This window comes from Mugil cephalus, chromosome 4, assembly GCF_022458985.1.
Source record: "Mugil cephalus isolate CIBA_MC_2020 chromosome 4, CIBA_Mcephalus_1.1, whole genome shotgun sequence".
NCBI classification, from domain to species: Eukaryota; Metazoa; Chordata; class Actinopteri; order Mugiliformes; family Mugilidae; genus Mugil; species Mugil cephalus.
Genome location: NC_061773.1, coordinates 5,214,962 through 5,240,566, shown reverse-complemented (window position 1 = coordinate 5,240,566; position 25,605 = coordinate 5,214,962). Strand labels below are relative to the sequence as shown.

Genomic DNA, 25,605 nt, shown 5'->3' with positions numbered 1-25,605 from the left:
GCTGTCGATGCAGCAGTAGTGAAATTAATATACCCATAGAAAGGCATTAAATACGCACTGTTCATATACTGAGGTTGCACTAGCCTTGGCTACATTGAAGCAGGCGCGTAGCACAAAGGGAGATGCAAAGCTGGCAGTCTGCATTCACCAAGATGTGGAGTCACACATCACAATAACGCTCACATCACGTTTTCTATGCAATAAGAAGATTAATTCTTCTTGGAGCATCACTGCAATGTGACCTTTTCTGATTCTTCCTCTGCGGGCCTGCTCGCAGTTCAAGGACTTCCACAGCTGATGTGACCAAGTGATGCCTGAGAGTGGCATCTCTGGATGTACACGCTTTAAATTGACTGATTTTAAAGCGCTTTCCTAGGCTGAGCTGAATGTTTTTATTTATTTATTTATTTCCTTTTTAAATGTATTCCGTTTAATGTGATTTTGGATTGTTTAGTAAAGCTAGACTAATGGAAACAACAAAGGCAAAGCAAGCTGCCATGTTTGTTGTAGTTTTGAAAGGTGCCATTCATCTTTCTTGAGAGGAAACATAAATCTCTAGCTTCCATCGGAGGAGTTCCATCTGCTGCCCCGAGACTTTATTCTGCTTTGACCTGTGGTGGCTGCGTTTGATTTAGTAGCCTCCCTCATATAATGTCAATGTCAAATAATTATGAGCTGAATTAAAATCTTGCTATAGATAACCCCTGCCCGTTTTAGTGTAATCTAATTGCATGTGGAGCAGCCCGTGTGCCGTGCACGTCTACCTCACAGGCATACTTTGATTTATTTGTTACATCTTTACAAAGATTAGTTTTAACTTCATTGTGAGTTTCGTTCTTACGCAAAGAAAATGCATTTTAGGCGATGTAAGTGTTATTTAGAAGACAAAGAAGAAAACACACAAATCCTAATGATGATGACTAATGATACTAGCCATTCACAACACAAAGTCTCACTAGGGGCTAGATAGTTCAGATGCAAATATCAATTTGCACGTTACTCAAGTCAGGGAGGCTATTGAAGCATCTAGGGTCAAGAAGTGAAAGCAGTTTTTTTCCCCGTTCGGACACAGTCCCAGTACAACGGAGTATAAGATAAGAACAAGATGAACTGAGTGGTTCAACTGATCTTTACCGAGGTTTAATATATGTGACATATGTGATAGAGCGAGGTCACATAAGAGGACCATTCTAGCAATTTGAGAGTGTCATCAATTTTATTGTTAGAAAAAATGTGAAACGCACTGATGCCTGACGTCTTCTCACCTTCTCTCTTTCAGAGGCAAATTATGCCAGCAGCATCAGAGTCGCTTGCCCTGGTGACGTGCCAGCTCATTGGTCAGACTACTCTGCCCTCCTCTAGCCTCCCTGTCTACCCTGGCAGATCCATGCTGCTGGATGCTCCTCACAGAGCCACGCCCGCACCATGAGCGCCAACGGGCCTGCCCCAGACCCAGCCCCCACAGCCCCAGAAGCCCCTCCAGCCACCACCCCTGCCCCGCCGCCTGCCCCAGCCCCCGCAGCACCACCTGCTCAGGCCGCCCCACCTGCCCCAACAACCTCCACTACCATCCCGGTAGGTGCGTTGGCACAGAAGAAGCGGCAGCAGTATGCCAAAAGCAAAAAGCAAGGCAGTAACGCCAATACCAGGCCACAAAGGGCGTTGTTCTGCCTCAAACTCAACAACCCCATACGCAGGGCCTGCATCAGCCTGGTGGAGTGGAAGTATCCTTTACTGTGGCTGCTTTTGGTGTGTTCATGCAAAGATCTGCCTTTGTCCATAGTGCTCTATTTTACCAAATACCAAGTTTACACATTTTCTGTCTTTTGAACTTGGCTTTGCGTCATTGCATCTGTAGTTCACGCTATACTTTTTATAGCATTCTGATGTTTCTCCCCATGAAGACAAACTAGCATTAGCATGGACAATGTGCATCAGTCCACTACAGGTGCACGTTTGTTTCCCAGACACGGTTGGGATATCTTTAACTTTCTGGGATTAAAGATGAAAATGTGTCAGTCATTGGTGATTGTGGTGCAGAACGTATTTTGAGCGGGATGGTCGTTTTAATATTTTTCCAATGAAACAGCCTCTAGGCTAAAAATTGTTGCTCCAGTTCAGAATGAAAATGGAGGGACCGTGTCTATAGTTTGTCACTCTCATTCTCATGAATGTGTCCAGATCTCCTAAAGGGGAATTCGCTGTCAATGTCTTTTACAACAGACGTGACAGTGAAACCTAAACACCTCACGCCATTTTGTCCTAAACCACATCAACAGTGCTCGGATAATGTGTGTATGGTATATGCGTGTTTTACTGTTACTCTTCTGTCCATAATTGCATCAAGCCCACCTGAACCGTCTGATTTGCTGATCTTCACCGGGCATAATGGATTTTGAACGGCGTGACTCTGGATCGAAATTCCCCCACCAACAAAGACTGATTCTGTAAACTCAGGCTACTGTCTTAAAATCTACATTTAGACTTGTATAAGTAGAGGCAATATGAACACAAATGTGAAACTAGTTTGAGCAAAACCATCTGCTCTGCTGCTAAAAGTCAAGTAATTCAAATTATCCTCTCATTCTCAGTACTTGAAATACTTTGTTAGATGCACCCTCATGAATGGCGGAGAAATTGTAATGTCACAGCTTGTATCATTGTTGTATATTTTGTCATTTTCCTTAACTTTGTTTCTCAGGCCATTTGATATCTTTATATTAATTGCTATTTTTGCCAACTGTATGGCCTTAGCTGTCTACGTCCCTTTCCCTGAAGATGATTCCAACTCCACAAACCACGATCTGGTGAGTACTGTCTACATTCCGCTATAATCTGTTTATATATTTACCGCTTGCCGTATCAGTGCTGTCGCAGTATCACTCGGGTGATATCAAAACCCTCTGCTGTCTGCTTTGATTTAAGCTTAGATGACTATCTGGCCATGTGGCTGTTGCTATCTCCTTGTTTGTGTAACCTTTATCTACCTTAATTGTTATTAAATATAATACATTAAGACCTATTCCTTCCTCATAATCCTCTTTCACTGCACAGTGTGAGGAGAAGATGTAGTCCGAGGTTTTGCAGCAAACGCAAAGCATTGGGCACAGACTGTCTTCAGCATCTAGCTTCATTATGCAGATGCAAAATATATGCTTTGCCGGCAGAGACAAACTTTGACACGCATTCTCACAGTGCTTTATCATGTCAAGAGTTTTCCTCCACAGAGTTTGTATTCAGCTTTCTATTTTTAGTTTTTTTTTCTCGTCATTGCACCACTCTGTGCACCTTGTGCATTTATGTCCGTGTGATGAATTATGGGTGATGTAGTGTTGTAAGCATTGTTCCACAGCTGAAGATAAGTGTCCTCTCCTGCAGCGAGGCAGACACACAGAATGTAGTGCTTACACGAACAGAATTCAGGCGAGGCGTTCAATGATTCATGAGCGCTGTATGCAGCGTGTCTGCAGACATGTGAATGTTTCTGAACGATTAGTTAAAGAGCCGCGATATGTTAGAGGACGGTTAGCGGGCTGCACTGTCTGTGCCGCAGAAACCTTCCTGTGAAAGATGAACTACAGCTTTGGCTGAAAGTGTGTCTAAAACGGTGGTCTACTTTCATGAAGTAACGCGTACTGCTTCCCAGTTTGACCTCCTGGAGGGTGACCGGAGAGTGTTTGTTTACGCAGCACCGGTACATCAGGGAAAAGTGGGCCATCTGGGACATTACACTCTCTGATACAGTATTATGTGCAGGATGCAGTTAAGTTTAGTTTGATGTGAAGTTGGAAAGGGGTCAGTTTTCCCTTATTGACGACTAGAAGACAATTTTTATACTTTCATGAGACACATAGAGAAAGTGCAAGTGGGACAGGCATAATTTTCTAGCACAGAGCCACTGCTGACACAAAATCACACAGTTTTCTTTCTGAATGCATCTCAGTATAAATGTGATTTTGTAAAAGCTCAAGTAAACGTGATATTATTATGCAATTTAATGTAATTTTTTTGACATATTCGATTCGGTTCATTGATTTGATTTCACACCAATAACATTTGTATTTATTCGACCTTCATACAGATAATTGTTTCAATGTATTCCCAATGTTTTTCTAAAGAACACTAAGAGGTTTATGTGGTATGAGGTGTGAGAGCCTAACGACGCTCACTGACAGATGCCACTCGATGCCCTGCTTCAGTCTGAAAATGGGCCGTGTGTATTGGTGACAGGCTCCCATTTATTTTATACTAACTAACTTTTTATACGCCCTGTAAACCTCAGGTCTTTTTTTAAATTTATTAATTTTTTTACATATTTGCACTGCAAGCATCCTGATAAGATGCCAATAAAAATTAGTGTTGTCAGAATTTACATTCCTGTTTTTGAGCTTTACCTTTTCACGAGTTCAGAGCCAAAAGTGTTTGGCAGAGATCGTGGCCTATGAGTGTTTTACAATCGACTTTGGAAATGATTGAAAAGCATCGTCTAATTACGATAGAAGGCAAACGTCCTTCCCTCGTCTCGGGTTTTACTCTAAAGAGCTGCTTGTGTATTTTGGCACCTTTTAGTGATGAACCTTCATTATATTTGTTGTCTGAATCTGGCATGGCGCTGCCAGAGGAATATTTGTCTGACTCTGTTTTAATGCACGTGGTATAGCTGTTCTCTAAAATCAGTGTCAGGTTGGATTGATCTGAACATTGTTACAGGTGGTAGCGGCTAATTTAACAGCTTAAAATTACAGGTAACAGCAGCAAAACAAACTAAACCTTTAATGAAATAAGTCAGTCATATACAGTAATTGGCTTTTTCTCATCAGTAAGCAACTGTGATCTGAATTTATCTTGCACACTAACGGCAGGTAACAGTAAAACAAGTTGGTTACTTCACAGAGAACTCAAGTCTCAGCAGTTTCTCATTTAACAGCTCACTAGCTGCTGCTTCGTGGTCCATTACGCCTTAGAATATTTCACTGCCAAAAATACAAAAAATACTGACATTTGTTTCTTGGTGACAATTTTTGATGACAGACATCAAGTTTCTAATAACCCATGGGCTGAGGCCATAGCTGCAGTGTTAAATTTACGTGGAGATATAAACCGTGCAGCATTGAGTCACCATTGTCCTACTTAACCCGACAATAGACTTAACAGTGACTTAAATTAACATGTCAGGAATGAACTAAAAAGCTAGCTGTCTCTCAGTGCCCAGCGCTGTGTTAGATCATTGAAGTCTTCATGAATAAGGTCATTAAATAGAGATTTGACAACAAGCTGATATGGATTTGTCTTCTTTTGGTACTCCTTATAGGACATAGCTCTAGTAAAATACATAAGAGCCTCTTTTGTGCTTTTGTGGTCCTTTATCTGGATTGTATATGTTTCTTTTTTCCTTATATTTATTACACTCCTTATTTCCAGAACTACAACTTTACATTCTTTGTGCAGAACTTTGGTTTAATTTTGCTGTGTCAACATTACGGCAGATACCAGTGGGTGAATAATGCAATCTTTCCTCTTTCAGCAGAGGTTGAACAATAGAGCTTTTTATAGGGCAGGTGTGCCAGCTTGGCTTTAGTGGTTCTACAGAACTCGCGCTGTAGTCACAGAAGGAGCGCTGGAGAGAAAAACGCTGAGCTGGTTTTGCTAAAGCAGCCTGCAGGTAAGGCTGTGTTGTAGATTGCTGTTTCACACTAACCTGCTCTGCAGCCTCACAGGTTGACCGAGGACAGATATGAAACCTGAGTTGGGGCGCTGAGAGGTCCAGTGTGTAAAGCAAGGATTGAGTTATACGACAAGGCTGTTAAAACAAATACAAATGTGGTGCAGCTTTCAACACACGCAGACACTAAAACCCTGCAGTAAGCTGATTTCTATATCTCTGAAGGTTGTAAATCATGAGATAAAAGAGTGTTGTCTGCTCCTCTGGTAATGCTACACTGTGCACACAGTGACTAGGTACTGCAGAGCTGCTTGAGTTAGAACATTACATTGCTGCAAAGTCATAGAGGCCTTAATAGCCTGTGTGTGCCCGTCTTGTTAGTAAGGCTTGGTTAAATGCAGCAGCTCATTATAAATAGAAAGCAATTTCCTCCTCAGGCTGAACAGAGGGCAAAAGATTGGGGTCTTGCTACCACCAGGAGGCACAAGTGAGTAACAGGACGTAGCTAGCACAGAAATACACACAGGCACGTGCGCAAGGAGACAACAAACCCTGTCAGGAGCTCAAACTTATATTGTCATTCCTGTCTTGCTTAACTCACTCATTTATTGCTCTTCCTTTGTTCAGTCATTTCACTGCAACAGTAAGAAGTGCACCCACGACCCATCCCGCATGTGACTGTGCCTCCTCCACATCCACCTTGTCTAGGGGACAGACAAACAGGCTGCAACCGTCCTGTCTTTGCTTTAAGGTCATTTCTGACTTATCTATCTGGGACTCAAAACTCCAGGCAGCTCCTGCTGAAGATAGCCGGGCAAAACCGTGACCTTTCATGGTGACTGTAATTCATACATCTCAGCCTTCGTAAGGCAACATGCAGTGTCTGGTATCAGGTAGTGTCCGTTCCCGTATCAGTGTTATTGCATAACTCTGGAGCCGCAGAGCTATTTATTTTACTGGGGACAAAAGGACAGGAACGTAAAGACGGAGATGTCCATGCACAAACCAACAAAGAGGTCATTTGGATGCCCGCGGAGAACTCGAGCCTCGGATCTGTCTTACATTTACGTGTTGTTACAATTAAACATGTCAGCGTTTTTATCATATGAATGTGTTTACTACATATTTTTAATGAATGATGATTGCACAAATACAACGTGGCTGTTCAGATTGGTTGGACGATGCACGATGGAAAGATTAACGATACACATGGTTCTGATGCTTTGCTTAATTTATTATCTGTGTATAAGGTAATTTATACAAAATGAATTCCTTTAAAACTGGAAATTTGGTTTCCTCTCACCAGTGACAGTCTGGGTGTTTCTTGTGCAGAGAGATGTGAGTGAGATGGAGATACTACTGTCCTTCTAGTTTAAGATTAACATGTGAAACTTACTTTGGTTACACGCTTGTCACCTCGCAGTAATGCGATGTAATGGTGCAGTTTCTTTTAACTGTGAGATGCAACCAGGCGGCTCAGATCACACAGCCACGTCTTTCACTGACGTGACAGATGGTTTTTGTGCAAGCGAGCAAGTTTCATTCATTTTAGTTTACCTCATCTGTCGGTACAACACAATGCAATTATCTATACTATAATATTACAATATTTAAGTACTACAAGCCACAGTCTCTAAGATGAAAATACAGTTGAGTCAACTGCTCTCACAGTTATTTTAAACAAATGCTGAATGACTTAACCTTCATTCAGCTAAGCTATTAAAATAAATTTGACTTCACCAGTGTACCTTATGAACTGATGAGAGCAGGTTTTTCATTTGTGGCAAGATTGAAAATTGAACTACAGGCAATAGCTTCAGCTTGATGGGTTCAAATAAACCACAGACTAACAAAAGAGACTCATTTAACATCAGCCGGTATAATATTAACTTAAATATTAACACTGACAGCACATCTTTCGAGCCCAGTTCTTCACTAACTTAAGTGAACTCTTAATTGGACAACAAAGTAACATCAAGAAAGCAACATGAAAAATGCTTAATGTGTAATACAAAATGAGCAACTATTAGCAGAGGAGCGTTTTTTATGTAAATACATACCAACAACAATCAAAGTGCCAAACCTGTGCAGTGAGCCAATCCATGTTGACTTATCAGTTATTAATTAATCACTTTAGTGTGATAACAATCCGCTGAGAGACATTCAGTGATATTAGAGAGAGATAGATAGATAGATATAGACACTCTATAGACACATTATTCTCCATCTTGCCATTTTAACCCATTAAGGCTGTTTAAGGCTATTGTAACCACAATTGATTCATACACAATTGCTACATTACATTACATTACGGTAATAATACCGTAATCCTGCTGCTCAGTCAACAATCCTTGAAATAGCATTTGGCACTGAGCTAAGAGACCTAACCCTAACATAAACCTTACGCAACTCAAGAAAGCTTGTTGATGCACAGCTTGCATAGTTTTTGTTGTTGTTGTTCTCTTTTTCATTACCTTCCTGTTAAAGTGCCTCACAGCCCAGGGTAATTCCTCCTGGACAGGCCAAGGTAACTAAGGCATAATATAGGGATGTATAGCCCCCATCTTCTGCTGTGCTGCCTAATGTATATTCATAAACCCCCGTTTACTTTATGTACTGCTAGGTAGTCTATGTATCAGTGGTGAGAAAAAACTTCCATCTGACTCAGTAATAATCATATTGTGTAGTTTAAGCCGGAGCAGATCATGTATTGTATGAGAAGTGTCGCTAACGTTAATATGTCAGTGTTTTGGCTGCATATTGTGTTGCAGAAGAGTGTAAATGTGTAAATGTGCGTTGAATGAAGCACTTGGCTTCGTGTGTGTGTGTGTGTGTGTGTGTGTGTGTGTGTGTGTGTGTGTGTGTGTGTGCGTGTGTGCGTGTGTGTGCGTGTGTAATGGCTGGCACAAGCAGCCACGTCTGGACTGTGGACTCCCATAGAGATGATGGTAGAAGTATGTGTTTAGTCACTTAACGTAACTGCTCATTTGGGACTCACACTAGCACTGTCCCTGCTTGTTATCTTGAATGTGTATTTCTGCATGTGTGTGCAAGTGTGAGGCTGTGTTTGTTTGTTTGTGTGTGTGTGAGGCTGAGTGAGAGAAAGCGGTAAAGAGTGCACAGAGCGAGTCAGTGGGGATACTGTGTGAATGTGCAGCCATTATAACGTACAATATCAGAGCATGTGTGCATTAAATCGGCCTTCTTAAAGGGAACAACACATGCCTTTCTCTCCTATACATAACACATACTTTCTCATAATTAAACAATGAATATGTTGTGCAAGAACAGAAAAAAAATTCTCTATCTAGTTTTCTTTCTGTAATTGTGTGATGCTGATTTCATAGTAATGTCACATCAGCACAGATTCATGACATGGAGTCAGTCCTGGTTCCTTTCTAAGTGTCCACACCATAGACTGCATAATGATGGCCAGTCTCCTCAAACGTGAAGCTAAAGCAAGTAGAGCTCCCCCTGGTGACTGGCTGCAGTATTAGGTCATAAGCTCCACCCCTTCCATGTTTACGGATGGGACTTGGGCTAAACTAAAACAGTCATATAACAAAGTCATATTAGGATTTTTTTCTGTCATTTTAGGTATTTAATATACTACTGATGCATATTAAAGTGTCTATTTTTTAGTATATTTGTTGTCAATTTGTTTCAGTTTTTTGATGCTGTAGAAACAGGATGTGGTTTCATGATCACTACAAGTTGCCATGCCGACCTCTCTGTGAAGTGGTCCTTTAAGTGTTGGAAAAAATAAATAACTAAACTAAAGTACATATAGTTACATTTTCCTTTTAACTGTTGGAGGAATAATAAGGGATAATCAAATGAAAACTCACAGGATGGTGTCACCCGCATCCCCTGGAAAATAGCATCAGTTTAGCCAATGCAAGGGAGCAGGGATGTGCTTAATATTATATATTGTATATACTATATTATATACAGTCTATTCTCCAGTCAGCACAGCAGAGGTCAATCGCTGTCTTTCTAAACCCATGAACTTTTGACTCCCTCAAATTCTTCCAGTGCCAACACTCTGGGCATGGATGGATGTCTCTCCGTGGATTGTTGTCACAGCAAAGTGCTCAGTTACTGTGATCAGTCAACAGGCACTAGCTTCAGGTTATGCAGTGTGGTAGTTGTTGCTATGTATCTATATGAGAAATGTCTTCATCTTAGTTGCTCATTTAGTAGCACACAGCACCAGCAAGGCTCGTAATTTGGACATAAAGCCTAATTTATAGTACAGCCCTGACCGGCTGTATGTACATACCCTACACACAGATTCTGTGCCGATATGAGACTTTTATACTCATCGTGAGCTCATCAGTCTGTCTCGCTCTGAAACAGCGCCAACCAAATACTAGTTGGCAACGTGCCTTTTTTGCGAGTTGGGTTAATTTTTGTTTCTACTTCCCGCTTCACTATCAGCAAGGGTGGCTGAAACTAAATACTAAAGTGCAAGCACATAAACTGTGGGTAAAACACTCATAAAACACACTCTGTAAGTTGCTGAAAAAATTGGACTGAAACTGTTTTGATGCTTTTCCCCGTGTAAACTGACATGTATATTTGGTTCTTTTATTACAAAAAGACAAAACTCGTTCTTCATTGCTCCACAAGTGGGATGCATTCAAGGCCCTGATTGTTCTGTGTTTTTGTTACATCACTTGACTGAAGCAGTGCCTACATGAATCTGTATTCTGGTTTACTTTGAAGATCTCCACCTAACAAACTGTAACTCTCAAAACTGGGGGTGAGGGCTTTGTCCGCTTTGGCATATGATGCTCACATGTGATGTTCACACAACAGTCGTACCGGTATACTTAAGGTGTTGTAGTATTTTTCTTTGCATAGTGACTTCTTCATCTTCTCACATTGCCTGCCCGCCCCCACAATACTCACACACACACACACACACACACACACACATACACACAAATGCATGAATACACTCAAACACATGTACATGGCTCATACAAACACATGAACAGAGTGATAAAGAACAAAGCACTGACTTACTGTATTGTAATGTAATGTATTGTGTGGTAAGTTGCAGTCAGTAATAGAGATTTGCACAACAAATGAAGCAATCTTAATGTTGCTTACAAAAAAAAATTGTTTTCTGATGAGAAGAGAAAAAAAAGCGGAAGTAAATGGCACAAAAATGTGAAACTCCTCATTAATCCCTGAACGTATGATGAGCTGCAACGGACCTTGTGCACAGGACAAACACAAACCCCTTGCATGCCGCACACTTGAACAGTCATCCCAATATAGACTGCACACTCAAGCACACTTATTTATTACTGTGCAAACCTGCAGGAGTGGGCGGTGAAGAAGCACTAAATGCTGGCTGCCCTCACCCCCTGGCTCGGCTTGATGGCACTGACTGATCTATACAGACAGGGGAAGGGAGTGGATGTTGGAGAGAGCGTGGGGGAGGGCGATAGCAGGGGAGTGAGAATGTATGCATGCTCACTGAGTGCAGAATCCGATTCAGAATGACGCTGTAATGTTTCTGTAACACTGTGGAGATGTTTGCTCTCAAACTGTCCCATGGCTGGTAACTGCAGAATGTGTGTGGACCATATATTCTGCTGCACAGGGCTTGTGCTGACTGTGGTGTTATGGCTTGCGGTTCGCCGTGTTTGCTCTGCTTGTAAGCGCTCTGGTCACACAGATATCAAACATGCATGATGTCACCGTGACTCATGTGACTCTGGGCTAACTGCCACATGCTCAGATGTTCATACACGCACATAGCAGAGACTTTCAGGTGGTGGTGGAATCAGGAAAAAACACGTGAAATCCCGTTTTTGTTTCTTATACAAGTCAAACACATTTGCTGTTGATATTGTTAACATCACAGGTCCTGGAAGATATTTGCTTCTGTTGTGAAAATTGTTATATTTTCTTCACAACTAAAGATTACTGTATAAAAATTGAATTTTAAATTATACATATACGTAAAAAACATATTCGTTGCGAGAGAGAAATAATCACTAGGCAAAACATTTTAGCAGAGTTTAGCATAAACTTGTAATATTGTGTAAGTCTCCCTTGTTCCTCCAAAACATTTATGACTCATCAGAGAATGGACATGGGTCTTCTGAGGGTGTCCTGTGGTGTCTGGTAACAGGATGTTGTTAGTGGGGGTCTTTGGATCCTATGGGTTGCGAGATCTAGTGAATTTAGAGGCCAGGTCGACACCTTGTGCTTTTCATCATGTTTTTTGTGTTGTTTCTAAACTGTTTTTGTGTGTGTGTCTGTGTCAGGCTGCATCCTGCTGAGGATGGCTGCTGCCATCAAGGAGTGTCATTGCTATGAGGTGGGGGTGTCTGGTCTGGTCTAGGTTGGTGCTACATGTCTAAGTGACATCCACATGAATGCCAGGTCCAAAAGTTTCCCATCACATTATGGTCAATGTTATTCATTTCTCCTGTCAGTGGTCATAATATTGTGGCTGATCAGTGTAAGCTAAGCCCTCTTCATGTAAAATACCAAAGAGAATTTTACAGAAATGCTCCAGTGTCTTATGTTGACTTCACACTGTCAAAGACCGATCCTGACATGAGATTCTATAAGGCAAAGACTCTATACTGGTTTAATTTAGAGCATAACTTATAAAAAACAAATGTAAAAATAGGTTTTCACATCAAACAACTAATATATGATTAGGTGCTGGATAGGACAGGACTGGACTGAACTGCGGGTGTAGTTTTGGAGAAAAGTTATTCATGTTTCATGGGTTTGCTATTACATTTGCTGTTCTCTCTTCAGGAGGCTGTGGTTTAAAACTGTCTTTATTTAAATAATAAAGCACAGTGCATGAACAACGATGCTGTAATTGCAAGTCGAGCTGCTTTATTGTCTCTTTATGCCTTCCGTTCCACTTCACTCTAAGAGTGCACAAAATTAAATTAGTGATATGTGCGTGTAGCGTGGAGGAAGATAAATTGAGGCCTGTGTGCGCCGTGCACAGGCGGGATGTTCACATCACCGCTGCTCGCCCTGCTCAGTCATATGGCAAGTTGTGTAGAAGAAAGGAGGTTCAGCGGATGAGCATCCATGGTCATATGGTGAACCGAGCTCTGTTGGATGAACTGAGTCGTGCTTGCAGACACGAACACTCAGCCCGTGGCACAGGAGGGCCAGCCGGGGGGGCTGAGGAAGCATTTGTGTTTTAATCTGTGGCATTACTTTGCAACTGAGAATTGAAGGATCTACAGTCTAAAAGAGAAATCTTTTGGCTCAGCAAAGAAAATCAACGTAACAATTTCCATCAGTCTTTTTGAGGTCCGACAACTTCTCATGAAATCACCAGACTATATTGAGTTATGGGAATTATCTTCTTCTTTAATCAGCAGTGTTTTTAATTATGACCTCCTAAGTTGATAACTCATAAAAATGAAGTGGTTCCAAATGGTTTCTTCACACTATTTAAAAGAAATCTGTAGGTGTTGTGTGCTTAATGAGCAAAGTTATGAACATAGTTTAAAATTAAGTTGTTCCAATTAAATTTTTATCATTTTTAAAATAATACATCTGTTTTGTTTTTTTTATAGCAGTTTATCGTAGACACTTTACATGGGACACATTAGTCATCCACCTACACAGTGGTGTGATCACTCACTTGCAGTCACACTGGTCTTGCCCAAAGACGGGGCGGAATCGACCCAGCAACCTTACGGTTATTGGACGGAGTATCATTTCATTTAAGAATAATTATACTGGAGTATTTGGGAGCATTCAGTTGTGTTATGACTGACGGTGGACGAGGCTAAATTGTCCATCTTGACTGATTGATAATTGTTGAGTTGGTGGAACTCAAAAAGACTAATGAAAACTGTTGCGTAGATTTTCTTTGTTGAGCCACAACATTACTTTTTTAGTGTGCAGTAAGACTTGGGGAATTAAAATATACTGAGTCATCAGGTCAATTTTATTATGTTACCACAACTTGGCAGTGAAATATCAGTTTAGACTGGACACAATATTAAGTTGATCTTAGTACCAGAAATATTGAATATAAAAGTTTAATCTAAATCACTGAATGTGTTTTTTGTATTGCGGCAACGCATTGAATTAAGTGGTGGTAACAGGTTCTTTTAAATGTGTGCACATGTTCTGTACATGCCTGAGTGCGTTTTGTATCACACCTTGCTGCTGTGACAATGGCAGCAAGTGAAGTAAACACATTAATAGCTGATAGCGTGTTCACTGTACGAGTCAAGGAAACATACAACAGTGAGTCTCTTTACAGCATAAATAAACTGAGATGAATCAGAGATATTTATGGTCATCCCTAAAGGCTTCTTTCCTCGCTCCCTTCCTCTCGTTGTCTCTCTCTCTCCCACTTTCTATTCCTGCTCACACGTCGACGTGCTGATGAATGAATAAACTGCTGGTTAATTGAGAGACAATGGTTATCATTTGCTATTATGTTAAACATGCTATCGCGCACCAGGAAGTGGCAATTTGCATATCTTAACCGTAGCTTGTGTGGCTAAAATGATTCTGATAATGTTTTACAGGCTGATTTGAAAGAAAAGATTTTTATAATTCACACAGAAAACAAACGTGTCCACATCCCGGCACTGTTACTGGTGTGTATGAAAGACGTGCTGATTAATGGCTATTAGTTCTCGTTAACCAGCAACAGATATTGTAAATACCTCTAAAATCGCACACTTGTCCCTCTGTCACTTTCCTTCCATCCTCGTATGATTCGCTGTGTTCTCTCTGCTCCCCGCGGCCTGAGCATGCTCTGTCATAGAGGCTGCAGCCGTAAGCTTAACTCAACCTTTTACTTCAGTTAACAAAGAGGTCCATGTCTCTTATTCTGGGCTAAGTGCTTCTCACAATCGGCGGTAAACTGTTGGGAAAACGAGCCCTGCAGCCCAAAGTGCTCCTGTCCGCAGAGCACACAGAGCAGTTGGTTTAGGGCTCCCTCAGGCAGGAGAGTTCACTGTGTACAGTATACAATCATACATACGTGTCCATGCATGTGTCCATGCTTTGTGCTTGCCACGTTAAACGTTAAATTCCTGCTTTCGTCGTCGCTTTATGCCGAGGGACGTTTTGAATAAGCAGCTTGCGTGCAGAGTTTACATTGACCGGCCTCGTGCATAAAGGATGAAGGAGGCCTCTCTCTAGTTTCACATCTCAGAGGAGGTCCCGGGACTGTCCTAGAGCAGCTGAGTCACCTTAGGTGTGTCGACACACAGTTTCTCACCGCACTAAAAAGCACATACCACCTTCGTCCGGCTGTGTGTGTCCCTGCTGTCAGCTCTACTCCCAGCCGACCTCAACCTGATGGCTTAATGTTCCTGTGTTCTCTCTGCCTTTGAAACAACGGGGGAAAGGCGCACCGCTGAGTTACATCACTGTTTCTAATCTCTCCATACCCTCTAAAAACAGCCATTTTGTTCAAAGTGGATTTGTCCCTTCTTTAACCTCTGCTTCTCTCTCACACACTGATGCCTTGAGAGCTCTCCACCTGGTTGTTCGATTTTCATAACTGTACTGGTGTTTTGTTCAGCCTTTCTTCTGTCACGGGGGTGACATGTTTCCCTTAATGTTACTGACTCAACCCCATATTCAAGGCTTATAATAAGAAGGATATTTGTGTGTATGTCGTGGAAGTTTAGAAAGTGGATGAATGTTAAAGAACAACACATGTTTATCAGTCACACATCCAAACTGACACTTTTCTAATTAAAGACACCTTTCTTATCCGGACTGAACGTCCAAATGTTCTTGTGCGCCTTGCCAACGTTTCTCCTGTCATGTGATTATGTGCAGAGACGAGAGTTAGAAAGTGTGAGAACCAAATCAGATTAGAATGAGGTCAGGACGAGGTGAGACTCTGCAGCGTTAGATGAACAGTTTGGTTGAATACTTTAGAAAGACACTACTCTAATGTCTTTGTTTTGAGAATCTTTCTGACACTGATAAGCTTATATGGCTATGGCCAATTCAAAAATACTATATGAGGTTGTGTGCTTGTGTAAGTACACTATATGTGTTTGTTGATGCTTTCCTCGACAAAGTAACCTCTAACTGACTGTTATGCGATCACATCCTTCTTTTTTATTTTAAGTTATTTAAATAGTTCTAGGAATATTTAATATACTGAATAATTGATTAAAAATACCATATTTTCGCAAATATGTAAAACTACTGACAGAAATGCACATTGTCATTTTTCTAAGTCAGTTCTTATGGCACCATAAGGAAGAACATGGATTTATCTGTTTAAAAACTGACTTATACTACAGATGTTTTTTAACTAACTGAACAACGTTATGATACATTAGAATTTAGTGACTGCAGTTTACCTTAATGTCTTAAAGCTGCGACCCTAATCAAAACAACTTCTCAGTTTTATTGAATGAAATGAGTTCGTACCTGAGATAGCAAAATATAATATCACAGTATGAAAACACAGTTTTTAATAGTCTAAGGATCTTGACAGGAAGTACTTTTGACTTGACTAGGATTTGAGCCTCCCATGCAGTATCACAGCAGTGTCACTAATCACTGTACCATCTCCACCAAAATTAACAACTGGTGTGAAGTGCAGTCTAAAACTCCACTTTTCTAGTTTGTAGGGTCTCACATTCTTTTTGCAGCTGTTTTTCTGGGAGGTTTCTGAAATTAGAGAGCACTGGAAACTTCTCTCTCACATTCTACAGTGTGGAAATTACATGTAGCTTACAAAATGCCATGGGAATGTATATGAGAAGTTATTTAATTTAGCATATAGCATATAGCAAAAAACAATTCCACAGTCAGGACGTCTGTCTGAATTTGCACTTGTTGTGCTACAAACACAAACTACACTAGGTTGCCTATGGGTGAAATTAGTTGCACATGATGCCTCAATTCTAATTCTGTGGCTAATAGCAGCATATTAGCAAGAGGCTAATAAATAGCCCTTTGCTTAACGTCACTCACGTCACTCAGATGTCTGCATATCTTTATCTTTTGCCCATTTCTCCTGTTCTTCTTTTTCTGAACTGGGCTCCTGATGGCTTCTTTGGCCTTTTACTTTGCTCCATGATGAAGATAAAGACTCGACATCTTAACAAATTCACATAGACGACTGTACAGATTTAATTAATTTATTTTTTTTAATTTTTCACATAACCCAATTAATTACATGAAGGTTTATGGGGTATGCTAATTTTAGGAATGAAATACAATTTATTTAGCCACACCCCTCCAACTCTTCTCTTCTGACACACACAACCTGTATGGCTCTCAGCAGCAAGTTGATGTGACAATGATGGCGCCCCTGCGTCCACTCCACTAACTTGACATGGAAATGAGCGGTAGTCTAGAAAACTGACGAGTTTTGTTTTGAGTTTTCTTTTTTTTTTTATCACATAGATTGCTCCCTGGGTGGTCACCCACATTGCCCGTAGCAAAAACCGGCCCTGACTCTTTTGACCAATGACCTGGGGTCTGAGGGCTGACTGAATTCTGCCCAAATGATCAGTGAATGACGGGGGCGTGACATGACACCTGTCAGTCACTTACAAGAATTAAATAAATGGAAGCAAACTATATGTACAGGTGCTGTAACAAATTAGCCTATTTAGAGATCTTTTTTGAAATGGTTTATTATGCTGTTTATTTCTTTTTTTTTTTATTTTACTTTTTACACCTGTTATTATTTTACTGGTGTTCAAGTGTTTTTTATGTGCAATTGAGCTACTGTGACTGATCAGTTTCCCTTGTGGATGAATAAGGTCTTTCTAAGTCTAAAGTCTACCACAGCCAGAATACCGAACTGTGTTAACGTCATTCTCATGCTTTTTTATGATAATTCATTGTTTTTCCTGTTTTTTTTTTTTTGTATTTGTAAAAAAATGTATTTTTGTGTGTGTGTATCTGCAGGAAACAGTTGAGTATGCCTTCCTCATCATTTTCACAATTGAGACCTTTCTGAAGATTATCGCCTATGGTTTGGTGATGCACCAGAATGCGTACGTGAGAAATGGCTGGAACATGCTGGATTTCGTCATTGTTGTGATAGGGTAAGTTTTCACATTCCTGACTGACCGAATGTACGTTGAATCGTGTATATTTTGAGCTGCTTTGGTGGGCGTCACGCTGTGTTTGCAGACCAGGTCACAAGGTTTAGTTATTTTAAGTCTGGTTTTACTATTTGTGCTCACTCTCAATTTGACAGTTACACTTTACAGTTCTGAGAGAAGTTAGTGTTAAAGTTGCTTAAGCCCGTTTCTCCATGTGGCCAAGTGCTAATAGAGACCCTCATACACCCACAGTATATGACCCAGAAAAGACAGAGAGAATAAATCAGAGCTTTACCACCACTGGAGTGAGTCACCATTTCTCCATACTTCATCTCTTCTCCAACACCCCCTCCCATCTTTCCCTCTCCTCTCCTCTCCTCTCCTCTCCTCTCCTCTCCTCTCCTCTCCTCTCCTCTCCTCTCCTCTCCTCTCCTCTCCTTCTGCAGCCCGTGTTTCTTACTGCCCCCTTCATTTCCATATCTCAAATGGTTCATGCTTTACACCTCCCCACCTGACTCTGCCCTCATTCCTATCTCCTGCACAACACTCTCCTCTTATTATCTTCATCCTTATCTCAACTTCTCTCTCTTTTTTTCCTGCTCTCTCTGCCTACCTCTCCCTCCTCCCTCTATCTCTCCTCTAATACGCACAGTCCAGTGGGTAGCTGGGTCAGATCTCTGTCTGTATGCTGCATGCAGAGTTGATCTGCCAGCCAGTCAAACGCAAAGACGGCTGCCTCATCTATAAAGAGTGACTGCTGAGGCTAAATCGCTGCAATGATAATCCGGCCAGTGTCTGTTGTCAAAACAGCCAAAGTTCAGTCCTGTTTTCCAAAGCCTTCAATATGTTTGTGTCTATTGTATTTATAAAGGTCATGTTCTGGTTTTAATACATCATAGATTTTAAGAAAAAAAAAAACAAAAAAAAAAAACAATGTAAAAGGCAGTGAAATGTACTTTATGTGTGTCTCAAATGACAGGAAAAGACTTGTAAGAAGAAGACTTTTAATGTGAAATGAAAAAGTGATTTGTTTAATAAAAGATGTACAAGACTCAGTAAACACGACAAGTAAAATAGAATCAGTTTAACCTTTACCAAAAAGGTTTTTCAGAACACCAAATCAAATTTGCAACAGAGGAAAAGGTAATTTAAGTCCTTGTAAAAGAACATGTATTGAATGTGCACAATTTATTTACCAGTCTGAGGATAATTTAGAGTAGCAGGAATAAAATTCATGTGGTCTCATTGCACTTGACGTAATCTTAAAGATATTTATCAATATTAAAGACTACTGTATGATATATTCTTAAAACTGCTTTGTACACTGACAGTAGATAACAGGAATGTGTTTGCAAAACTATTGCACAGAAACTTTAACACTTCACTCCAGCTTTATGGAACAGCTGACTTATTCAGTTCAATTAAATTTTATTTCTAATACAAATTAGTTCAAGATGCTTAACAAAAGCTGGGCTGAAACGCCCAGAGCAAGGAAAACCTCCTTTCAACAGGAAGAAACCGTGACAAACTGTCTTGTTACACACAGTCGGATCCAAGCTCAGGTTTGGGTTCAGCAGAAAGAGTTGGCCACAGTCTGGAGAATAAAGTGAAGCATTCTTCAGGGCAGGAAGATACATTTTTCCTTTCCAGAGCAAAACATATTGTAGTCACAAAGAGATGAAATGTTCATCATTAAAAGATTCATAAGATGCAACTCCAAGTGAATGTTGTTGTGTATCTGGTGGATATATTGTAAAAAAACAAAAAAAAAACAAACAAAAAAAAACAGTTTCAGTATTTCAATTTTGTCAGTGTTTACTTAAAAATAAGAATAATGTATTGCAAGATAGAATACTTGCAATTGTACTTCATCTTTGAATGTACACTTTTCTAATGGCTCCTGACCACCATTCCTTTCAATGCAATATGAGAATCAGTCAGCAATATTTTCTAAAACACAGCACGCTTCTCAAAGTAAACATCACACGTGTGTGTAACCTCGTCTCCTGGAAATTACATTCCAATACAACTGAACTGTAGCGGCTGATATATTTAGAGATAAACGTACCTGTGATCAGATTATGTTTCAGACATTTGTCAAATCACCCAGTGCCAACTCTAATGCAGTTTAAAAATTTTGCAAACGAAAAAATCTGAAAAAGTTAGGAATGTGGTTAAGGTGCTGAGTGACGTATTAGAAGCTGCCTTCGGTTTGTTGCAAATTGGCTTAAATCGGTAAAGCCATCGGGAAAACACCTACCTCGTATGATTCACTGGGAAAGAAACCTGCTGAATTACTTTTATTAAAGCGGTTCTTCTGAGGTCTGCTCAGTAAAAAGGTGTCGATGTGTGAGATAGGGTTTTCTTTTGAGCATGACTGTGTGACTAATAAAAACGCCCAGTGGCGGACGGTCAGCCTTCCAGCTGTGACTCAGTACAACATAAGTCGAAGCAGACTGTGCTTCAAGGCCATCAGAACTTCCTCCAGCCGCTATCGGCATCTTCATTCACTGCTTTTAGTGCTTTGATGTGATGTGGTGAGATGATTTTGCCTCCTGGCTAGGTGAGGAATGTCTAACTGGCTGTAATGAAGTGTCCTCTTTTCACGGCGAGGGACTCTTTCGCTGCTGATTGCACTTTGTGACCAGTGGTTGCGGTGCATTTACAAACGGTTGGACACACTTTCTCATTGAATTAAATGAGAAAGTGTGTCCCAACTTTGACTGGTAGTGCAGATTCAGTTTGTATACTTGAGCTGGGCTTAGAGCCAGGGAGATGGAGGTCCTGCTTTATTACGTTGCTGTTTCAGCACCGTCCCTGGCTTTGTATTGCAATTACTTTATGTAGCGCGGGCACTGAGCTGGGATTTTTTTAACAGGTCATAAAACTGAATATATAAAGTTCCAGCTAACTAATTACTAGGCAGTTTTTTTACACCATAATCAATAATCAATTCCTATTAACGGAGGATTGTATTTAATGAAAGTATGTGAATAATCCCACCGTATCCTGGTGATTTCAGTATGGTTTGTGGGTGGCCGCTAAGTAAACTGATGACACTACTCTTAAGCCTCACAGCTAAATTCACAGCTGAATAATTATTCAAGGGATGGACAATAGTAAAGCCAAAGAGCTTTGAAAGGTTTTAATGTCTGAAATACACAATAAATTCTGTTAAGGATGTTGGTGAAACACTGTTATCAGCTTATCTGGAAAATAAAGGAATATAGCCCAGTATATTTTTTATTCGATTTCTTGAATAATTATTTATTCTGTACTATTATTACAAAAAGGATTCTCTGGAATCTGTGCAGTTCAGATGCAGACTTTTTGTGTTTACCTTTGAAAAGTGATTTAATTAATTTTATGCTTTTCCTTTTATTTTTTCAACAGACTCTTCAGTGTTGTCTTGGAGCTTTTGACCAAAGAAGATAAGGCAGAAGCCGAAGGAGAAATTGAGCATCCATCAATGCATGGGCATGGGGGTAAGCCAGGTGGATTTGATGTTAAAGCCCTTCGAGCCTTCCGTGTGCTGCGACCCCTGCGGCTGGTCTCAGGAGTACCCAGTAAGTAATGACACATTTTATTCTGCACATATTATATCATTTCCCAGTTCAATATGAAGGGTTAACATGGTAAGTACGTGTGAACCGTGTGGAGTACCTGCTTTCTACTCATGTACTCATGTCGTAATGGCAGCAGACTTACAGTAAACACGTATGAACACGTGTTTCTGAAATACACGCAGTTCTAGATGTGATGAAGTGTGTACTGAATATGGTGTCAAATTGACATAAAAGTGACATAAACATAATGTTGTTTATTGGCATAGATAATGAAAACCATCAAGACTTAAATGATTATGAGCCTTGTGGAGTTACCTGTATGACCATAGACTGTAAATAAAGGTGGATGGTAGAACAGCTTCTCAAAAGTGAAGTCAAAGCAAGTAGAGCTCCCCCTGGTGGCCAACTGTAGTATAGGCCATAAGCTTCACGTCCTCCATGTTAGTGGATGTTAGTGATAGTCTCTCTCATTTCAGGTAGTTAATATAATGCTGATGCATGCTGTAGCGTCTTAGTTATATGACACTACAGAAACAGGATGTAACCTCATGATGACTACGAGTTGCCATGCCAACTGCTCAGTAAAGCTGTCCTGTAGGACTGTTACAGTTAAATAAATAAATAAGTACAGTGTAAAATCCAACATTTCTTTGTAACTGGTGATTGTACAGAGCGCACTATAAATGAAACGAAAACGCAAGTGACTCTGGTGGAAGTGTAAGGGGGTTACTGACAACGCGCCTCCTTCTGGCTCCACTCTCAGACTGTACTGTGCAAACTCTTGCTCTAAATTCATGAAAAGGTGCCACCCGTATCCTCAGGTCTGGCCAGTGCAAGAGAGTGGGGACGCGGTGTCCATATTTGTGTACAGTCTACTCTTCAAACAGAGCAGGGTGACCTCTTTACTGTTCACGACCACAAGCGTTATCATGTTTGTATTAGAACAGAGAAAACTGGTAGAAGCATTATTTTGTAACTGTATTTCACTGTTCATTTAGTCTATATGTAAAGGGCTGCAAGTTCACGTAAAGTGTGTGTTTTTGTCTCTGCTTAGGTTTACAGGTTGTGTTGAACTCCATCATTAAAGCCATGGTTCCTCTCCTGCACATTGCCCTCCTGGTCTTGTTTGTCATTATCATCTATGCTATTATTGGCCTGGAACTTTTCATCGGTAAAATGCATGCAACCTGCTACTTACCTGGCTCAGGTAAGCACTCTTTACTGTATTTTATGAATAAAATAAATTAGGCTTGTATTCCAGGATAATATTTAGTATGACAAATCAGTTTTTTCCCTTCCAACAGGTAATCAAGACATGTTGATAAAATGACTTATATATAGATGCATTCCAAACCGGGCAAAATGAGGCACACAGAAGGACCGTAAAATGTATTATTAGTGTTATTATTACTCTTATTATGTGTCTCAGTACCTTAACACTCACTACCAGGTTTAATAGAGTAGTTTATTTATACCTCAAGAAGGGAGACTTTCTCCTTGTAGATAAAATAGGAGAAAGAAAAACAAATTATGAGATATATTTTGTTTGCGATATTTTGGTAGAACTGGAAAATTAAATGAGAGCACTGTTTGACTTAGCTGGTGTTTACGCCCAAATACCTCTGCGGTCAAGACTGGTTTGCTGGATGCTAAATGTGAAGCAAAACATTATTTTAAAGACAGTAACATGCATAAATTATAAATGAGTTAAAACTCCTTTTGTATTTTTTTTTTTTTTAGATGCAATAGCAGAAGAGGAACCAGCTCCATGTGCGATCTCAGGGCATGGGCGCCAATGCCCCATCAACGGCACAGAGTGCAGGGAAGGCTGGCAAGGTCCCAACGGAGGCATTACCAACTTTGACAACTTTCTGTTTGCCATGCTGACTGTGTTTCAGTGCATCACCATGGAGGGCTGGACGGACGTGCTGTACTGGGTGAGTCTCTCGCTCTCCCTACACCAGTTCAATAACCTGGGACTGTGTCACATGCCTTCACATTAAATGTCTCCTCACACAACAATAATGTGACTGACACCCTGACGATGGAGCTGCTAATAGTTTCCTGAGGCAGTTCTGATCTGATTGATTACCTAAATGATTGGATGCATTCAATAACACATCCTACAAGATCACACTATCCTAGCACTGTCCTTATTTCTACAAGATCTCTAAAACACTTTCAAGTTCTGTTCTTCACTTTCTGTCTTTAACAGCTTATTTCACTATTTTCTTCATTCTTCCTTTCTTTCCCCTCCTCTGCTTCCTCTGTGGTGGTTGCTTGTTCGTCCAGATGAACGATGCTATGGGCTTTGAGCTTCCATGGGTGTACTTTGTCAGTCTTGTGATCTTCGGCTCCTTTTTCGTTCTTAACCTGGTTTTGGGTGTGTTGAGCGGGTAAGCACCTCCTTCTCTTTGCTGACAGAGACCTTCCACTTGCTTGCAGGTGGGAGGTTCTCTGTTTTTCTAAATGTTTTTGTCTGTTAACCGGCTAAATTTTGGCCTCCGTAGGTCAACGACGCCATTGGATGGGAAACGCCGTGGATTTATTTTGTCAGCCTGATTATACTGGGCTCCTTTTTCGTGTTAAACCTTGTGTTAGGTGTGCTCAGTGGGTAAGAGACAACTTGTGCAGTGGTTTGATCTGCAGTGTGGGTTTATTGTGCACTCTGCCACTACTTTCTCTATTTTAGCGTGCTCTATGCATTCCGGGATAACTAACCAGTGACTATTCTACATAAGGCCCTAAGCGCTCTTCTCTGACCTCTGTTGATGTTAAACTATTACGTCCTTTCCGCGTCGACCGCAAAGTGAGCATTTCCTCCCCCATCCCGTCTCCAACCCACCCAACCTCCTGAGAGAGAAATTAATCTTATTCCTCGCCCTTCACTCCCTCTGCGCTCCTAAGCTCTCTCAAACCCCACTTTGCTTTCCCAGCTCTGTGGAGTGGGGGTGGGGTATTACAGTAGAATTAACTTGGGATGGTTGACCAGCCACGAAAGCCTGATTTTAGAAATAGCCAACAAGGTAAACGTGATCATCACGCCAGGCCGTTGCAGTCTTAGACTTTTGTCCGCATCAACCGACTTCTCTGTCACGAATATTTTTTAATCCCAAGAAAGTGACATGATCCGTCTTCTGATGCTGTACATACTGCAGTTTATGCTCTCACTTTTTATGTAACATATAATTTGAGTTGCTGTGCAAATGTTGCATGTCTCTTGAAACCATCTGTCTACCTAAATTGTCTCTTCTATATGATTAAGATGCCCTCCTAAAGAATACTGTACTGCCGGGTTCTAAATATAGCACTGTGTTGTTTCTCAAAGGTGTACATCTCCCTCCAGTGGCTAGAGCACTAAAAAACACACCAGACATGGAAAGGTTGTGACTGTAGTATGTAAATATGTAGAATACATTTGGAGCGGAGAGAATAGCCATGAAATCCAACCAAGGATCTTCATTCAGTTAGAAAATGTCCTCGTAGAGATAAACCCGAGAGACAGATGTGTTTCTTGTTTGCTGTGAAAGTTACCTTTGTGTGTGCCATTGGTAATTCATGCACCTGTGTGTACTTGTGCGTGTTTTTCTTTTGTCTGCGTGTGCTTCTTCAAAACCAGAGAGTTCTCCAAGGAGAGAGAAAAGGCCAAAGCTCGCGGAGACTTCCAGAAGCTGCGCGAGAAGCAGCAGCTGGAGGAGGATCTGAAGGGTTACCTGGACTGGATCACTCAGGCCGAAGACATCGACCCCGACAACGAGGACGAGGCCGATGAGGAGAGCAAGCGCAACCGTAAGCGCCGTCTCCCACGCCGCCTTTCATGTGGTTAAGAGTAATGCTTCGCAGGCATCACAAGAGCCCTTCACTACAGAAAACTGAGATAAACTGTTGTTGCCGTATCAAGGAAAATATCTAGCAGCGGGTATTATTGTTGGTTGGAGAGCGTGGTGATTTCACCACTCATGATTAGTCTGTTTTTATTTTACCACCAAATCATGGATTTTGCAGCCCAGACAACAATAATATCTTGCAGCAGGAGTTCATAAATAAATAAAGTTATTAACACAATAGGTTGCAGCTAAAATATCATTCAGGAGAAGTATTAGCACTTTTCCTCTATTCCATTTGGGTGTAAAGTGCTCTAGTTTTCCTGTTGCCCCACATAACTTGTCAATTATGTTCTCACACATCTAGCACAGATACTGATTTAAGACGTAATTAGAAAAAAGGAGAGATTGTAATCTAAAAAATCACTTTCAAATCATCCCCTCTTTTATTCCACTGCTTTCTGCTTATGGATGCTAACAATCACACAGCCTCTAAA

General features: G+C 40.8%; 1 protein-coding gene across 12 annotated transcripts in view; it reads left to right on the top strand.

Moving 5' to 3' along the window:
* cacna1da (calcium channel, voltage-dependent, L type, alpha 1D subunit, a) overlaps window positions 1–25,605 on the top strand; it is a 56,444-nt gene that overhangs the window by 1,000 nt on the left and 29,839 nt on the right. For all 12 annotated transcript variants that reach the window (XM_047582768.1, XM_047582762.1, XM_047582771.1 and 9 more), the window contains exons 2-9: window positions 1,280–1,724; window positions 2,702–2,807; window positions 17,579–17,718; window positions 21,112–21,284; window positions 22,339–22,491; window positions 23,025–23,221; window positions 23,577–23,680; window positions 24,904–25,073. In XM_047582768.1, the coding sequence (XP_047438724.1) occupies window positions 1,426–1,724; window positions 2,702–2,807; window positions 17,579–17,718; window positions 21,112–21,284; window positions 22,339–22,491; window positions 23,025–23,221; window positions 23,577–23,680; window positions 24,904–25,073 (1,342 nt within the window). In that variant the 5' untranslated portion in view covers window positions 1,280–1,425. The remainder of the gene's footprint in view (window positions 1–1,279; window positions 1,725–2,701; window positions 2,808–17,578; window positions 17,719–21,111; window positions 21,285–22,338; window positions 22,492–23,024; window positions 23,222–23,576; window positions 23,681–24,903; window positions 25,074–25,605) is intronic.